General features: G+C 49.9%; 1 protein-coding gene across 4 annotated transcripts in view; it reads left to right on the top strand.

Annotated features, from left to right (window-relative positions):
- The window catches only part of dgkd (diacylglycerol kinase delta), a 24441-nt gene that overhangs the window by 7644 nt on the left and 11797 nt on the right, over positions 1-5000 (top strand). For all 4 annotated transcript variants that reach the window (XM_087851369.1, XM_087851368.1, XM_087851371.1 and 1 more), the window contains 11 exons: positions 447-551; positions 631-763; positions 1108-1214; positions 1290-1415; positions 1491-1593; positions 2396-2558; positions 2649-2757; positions 2832-2971; positions 3066-3150; positions 3629-3723; positions 3807-3906. In XM_087851369.1, coding sequence (XP_087707495.1) covers positions 447-551; positions 631-763; positions 1108-1214; positions 1290-1415; positions 1491-1593; positions 2396-2558; positions 2649-2757; positions 2832-2971; positions 3066-3150; positions 3629-3723; positions 3807-3906 — 1266 coding nt within the window. The remainder of the gene's footprint in view (positions 1-446; positions 552-630; positions 764-1107; positions 1215-1289; positions 1416-1490; positions 1594-2395; positions 2559-2648; positions 2758-2831; positions 2972-3065; positions 3151-3628; positions 3724-3806; positions 3907-5000) is intronic.

The raw sequence follows: 5000 nt of genomic DNA, 5'->3' as shown, positions 1-5000 counted from the left end.
GGAATAAAAGTTAAGGAAACTGCAACAGCAGGAGCAAAGCTGATCCAGAACAAGTCAGAATGTAGCTACTCATCAGACCCTGCAGCAGTCTGAGCACGTTTCCCAGCATGCACCACACCTGAGACACAACCTGAGGAGGAGCAGAGTGACAGAGGCACCAACTCCAACACAACACAGTGTGTGTGTGTGTGTGTGAGAGCACTGGATACCTGATGAGGGTTTCTTGGTTGGGTCTATTTCTGTCGTTGAGGAAACAGAAGCTTCATTGTAGAGCAGCTGATCAAGACGTCACACAGAGTTATGAGGGCAGCTTCAAGCTTCCAGCTGCGTCCTCATGATTTGACATCTTGTTAATTAAAGTTTGAAGTGTGACACCCGAAACTCCTACATCTGGCTGTGGACTGTGAATGCACCGTGACGTATGCACCTGTGTACCTGTGTTTCAGGTGATCACGCCCTGTCGGCGCCTCATCCTTTGTGCAGACAACAGGAAGGAAATGGAGGAGTGGATGACGGCGCTGCGCAGCATCCAGAACAGACAGAATTATGAGGTCAGTGTCGTCACCACCATCCCAGTGTACACAGACTGGTCTCTGAACAGCCTGCTCACTGTGTGTGTGTGTGTCCCAGTCCACCCAGTATAGCATGGACCACTTCAGTGGGATGCACAACTGGTACGCCTGCTCCCACGCCAGACCCACGTACTGCAACGTGTGCAGGGAGGCTCTGTCAGGGGTCACGTCACACGGCCTCTCCTGTGAAGGTAAACAAGTACACACACACACACACGAGCAGAGCACAGAGCTGTTATTGTGGCAGTGAGGAGTGCTGAGCAGCAGCGTGTCCTGATCAACACTGGAGCTCAGTGTGCTCCACCCACCTCCACCTGTGTACACGTGGAGGTGGGTGTGAATCAGCATGCAGGCGGACTGCATCCTTCAGATAGAAGCTTTGTTACATAAATAAAGGAAAGCTGTGAGGCTGAATGCTATCAGCAGACAGCTGACAGGATAATTTGACCTGTGTGTGTGTGTGTGTCTGTGTGTGTGTGTGTGTGTGTCTGTGTGTGTCTGTGTGTGTGTGTGTGTGTGTCTGTGTGTGTTTCAGTGTGTAAATTTAAGGCTCATAAACGCTGTGCAGTCAGAGCCACCAACAACTGTAAGTGGACAACGCTAGCTTCTATCGGGAAGGACATCATTGAGGACGAGGACGGGGTGAGACAGCACAGATGTCCTGTCAATTCTGAGTCGGGGAACGGCTCACCTCTGACCTTTGACCTCTGTGCTCAGGTGTCGATGCCTCATCAGTGGTTGGAGGGAAACCTGCCGGTGTCGGCCAAGTGCACCGTGTGCGATAAAACGTGCGGCAGTGTGCTGCGGCTGCAGGACTGGAGGTGTCTGTGGTGTAAAGCAATGGTGAGACGCGCACACACGCACACACACACACACACACACACGTCAGATGTGTGAACAGGTGAGCTGTCTCCACAGGTGCACTCCAGCTGTAAGGAGCAGCTGTCCTCCAAGTGTCCCCTTGGTCAGTGCAAAGTGTCCGTCATCCCTCCGACGGCGCTCAACAGCATCGACTCAGACGGTGAGTTTGCTTCTGTCAGTCTGAGCCCCACGCTGCCCCCCGCAGGGCAAACACACTCACTGCAGATCTGCTCACACAGCCGTCATCCCCACCATCACCATTATAATCACTAACATCCTCATCATCACCATCCCAGCCTCACGCTGACCCTGCAGGGTCCTTCTTATTTCCCCTGATGTCAGTAACACACTCAGTGAACCCTCTGCACAGTCAGCGTTCTCCTGAATGATGGGTACGGCCACTCGGACAGTACCGCCACATCTCCGCCTCTGTACCTGTACGTCTGTGCTGGAGCTTCATTAAAATGGCGGTAAAAACAGACAGAGAACTAAACACAGCTGTATCCAAGAAAGAACATCTCCAAACTGCGATTAAAGATGAAGTCAGCAAACAATAAAGATGAGAGTGCTCAGTAACAGGCAGGTTCATCCACACCATCGAGTCTCCTCACAGAGAAACGTTGAGCTCTGTGCCATAAACTTTGAAGACGTCAGAATGCCGACACTTCCCCCACAAAGATGACCTTTGACACCAATACAAACCAATAAAGTTGTGGTCTGACGACCGTTGAAAAAGCTCGCCACCCTCACTGGTCACTGCAGCAGACCCACTCATGTTGTTCTGTGCAGGCTGAAATATGACAGGGCCTCAGGGTGGGCTCTCGGGTTAAAGCGGCTGAGGTGTTAATGTGTGCAGCATCAGAGCCAGCTCCGCCCACGTCTGTCTGCAGGAGGTCGACACAAACCAGTGCCCCACTAACCCACAGCAGACCAACAGCGTGTGTGTGTGTGTGTGTGTGCAGGTTTCTGGAAGGCGTCGTGTCCTCCGTCCTGCACCAGTCCTCTGTTGGTCTTCGTTAACTCTAAAAGTGGAGACAATCAGGGCGTGAAGTTCCTGCGGCGCTTCAAGCAGCTGCTGAACCCGGCGCAGGTGTTTGACCTGATGAATGGAGGGCCTCACCTGGGGTGACACGCACACAGACGCACACAGACAAAAACACAGTAACACACGGTATGTTTGACATGAAAGTTCACACCTCTGTGTGTGTGTGGCAGTCTGCGGCTGTTCCAGAAGTTCGATACCTTCAGGATCCTGGTGTGTGGAGGGGATGGCAGCGTTGGCTGGGTGCTGTCTGAGATCGATATGCTCACGCTGCACAAACAGGTACGAGCTGGCGGGTTAACTCGTGCTCTGCCTCCCGCCGTGCTCGCCGCTGACCGTGTGTCTCTGTGTTTCAGTGTCAGCTCGGCGTTCTTCCTCTGGGGACCGGGAATGACCTTGCCCGGGTTCTGGGCTGGGGTTCGGCCTGCGACGATGACACCCAGCTCCCTCAAATTCTGGAGAAACTGGAGAGAGCCAGCACCAAGATGCTTGACAGGTGACCAGTTATCTGATGTCACACGAGGATGGGACGACCTACGGGTCCGGGCTGTAGCTCAGGTAAACCACGCCTTTCTCTCTTCCTGTTGCAGGTGGAGCATCATGGTCTATGAGACTAAGTTTCCACGGCAACACTCTGCATCCACTGTCACCGAGGACTGCAGCGATGACTCTGAGGTGAGACCTCAGCACTGCTCTGATGAAGAATGGGTGTGGCCAATCTCATTGTCCTCTGCATTGGTCGTGTGTGGGTTTCTGTGATTCTTTCCTCTGGTGGGACAAACCAAAGCCATTTACAAAGAGTATAACAGTATTCAGAGGCTTCGCATGCTTGGATGAGGCTTTATGAGCAAACTGGCTTTTTTTGGTTTGTGCAGGACCAGCTTTGGCAGGTTTTAATATTAGTTAATCAGATCATCATCAATAAGACAATAGTCAATAACCAGGGCAGCAGTATTAAAGTCAGGGATCAATGTTACCTAGCAACCTAATGATGAGTAAGTGGATATGTTTCCGTGAATGTGGCTGAGCTTGTGCCGATCTGACACTGACAGAAGTCACCATGATTTTATTTTGAAAGTGTCGTGCTTGCTGAATCAGATCGGGAACAACGAACAGACTCCTCTGACTCGAGTGTTTCCATCCTCTAATCCAGGTCCAGCACATTCTCACGTATGAGGACTCAGTGGCTGCTCACCTGTCCAAGATCCTGACCTCTGACCAGCACTCGGTGGTTATCTCCTCGGCCAAGTACGCCCACCCACCTGCGCAGCCATCTGTGTCGTGTCTTGGGTGTAATTGAGTAATGGTGGTGTTTGTGTGGTTCATTGCAGAGTTCTTTGTGAGACGGTGAAGGACTTTGTGGCCCGGGTTGGCAAAGCTTACGAGAAGAACACGGAGAGTTCGGAGGAGTCAGAGGCCATGGCCAAGAAGGTACCACAACTGAAGGGGCACCAGTCTGTGTTTGATTCCTCGTGTCTGTGTTTGATTCCTCGTGTCTGTGTTTGATTCCTCGTGTCTGTGTTTGATTCCTCGTGTCTGTGTTTGATGACTCGTTTCTATGTTTGATGATTCGTGTTTGATGACTCGTGTCTGTGTTTGATGACTCTTGTCTGTGTTTGACTCGTGTTTGATGACTCGTTTCTATGTTTGATGATTCGTGTTTGATGACTCTTGTCTGTGTTTGATGACTCATGTTTGATGACGTGTCTGTGTTTGATGTCTCGTGTCTGTGTTTGATGACTCGTGTTTGATGACTCGTGTCTGTGTATGATGACTCGTTTCTATGTTTGATGACTCGTGTTTGATGACTCGTGTCTGTGTATGATGACTCGTTTCTATGTTTGTTGACTCGTGTTTGATGACTCTTGTCTGTGTTTGATGACTCATGTCTGTGTTTGATGACTCTTGTCTGTGTTTGATGACTCGTGTCTGTTTGATGACTCGTGTCTGTGTTTGATGACTCGTGTCTGTTTGATGACTCGTGTCTGTGTTTGATGACTCGTGTTTGTGTTTGATGACTCTTGTCTGTGTTTGATGACTCGTGTCTGTTTGATGACTCGTGTCTGTTTGATGACTCGTGTCTGTGTTTGATGACTCATGTTTGATGACTCGTTTCTGTGTTTGATGATTCGTGTTTGATGACTCTTGTCTGTGTTTGATGATTCGTGTTTGATGACTCTTGTCTGTGTTTGATGACTCATGTTTGATGACTCGTGTCTGTGTTTGATGTCTCGTGTCTGTGTTTGATGACTCGTGTTTGATGACTCGTGTCTGTGTATGATGACTCGTTTCTATGTTTGATGACTCGTGTTTGATGACTCGTGTCTGTGTTTGATGTCTCGTGTCTGTGTTTGATGACTCGTGTTTGATGACTCGTGTCTGTGTATGATGACTCGTTTCTATGTTTGATGACTCGTGTTTGATGACTCGTGTCTGTGTTTGATGACTCATGTTTGATGACTCGTGTCTGTGTTTGATGACTCGTGTTTGATGACTCGTGTCTGTGTATGATGACTCGTTTCTAT

Source organism: Neolamprologus brichardi, chromosome 14, assembly GCF_056152115.1.
Source record: "Neolamprologus brichardi isolate AB-2024 chromosome 14, ASM5615211v1, whole genome shotgun sequence".
NCBI lineage: Eukaryota > Metazoa > Chordata > Actinopteri > Cichliformes > Cichlidae > Neolamprologus > Neolamprologus brichardi.
Note: the sequence above shows the minus strand (reverse complement) of the source record. Positions and strands in the feature narration are given on the sequence as shown.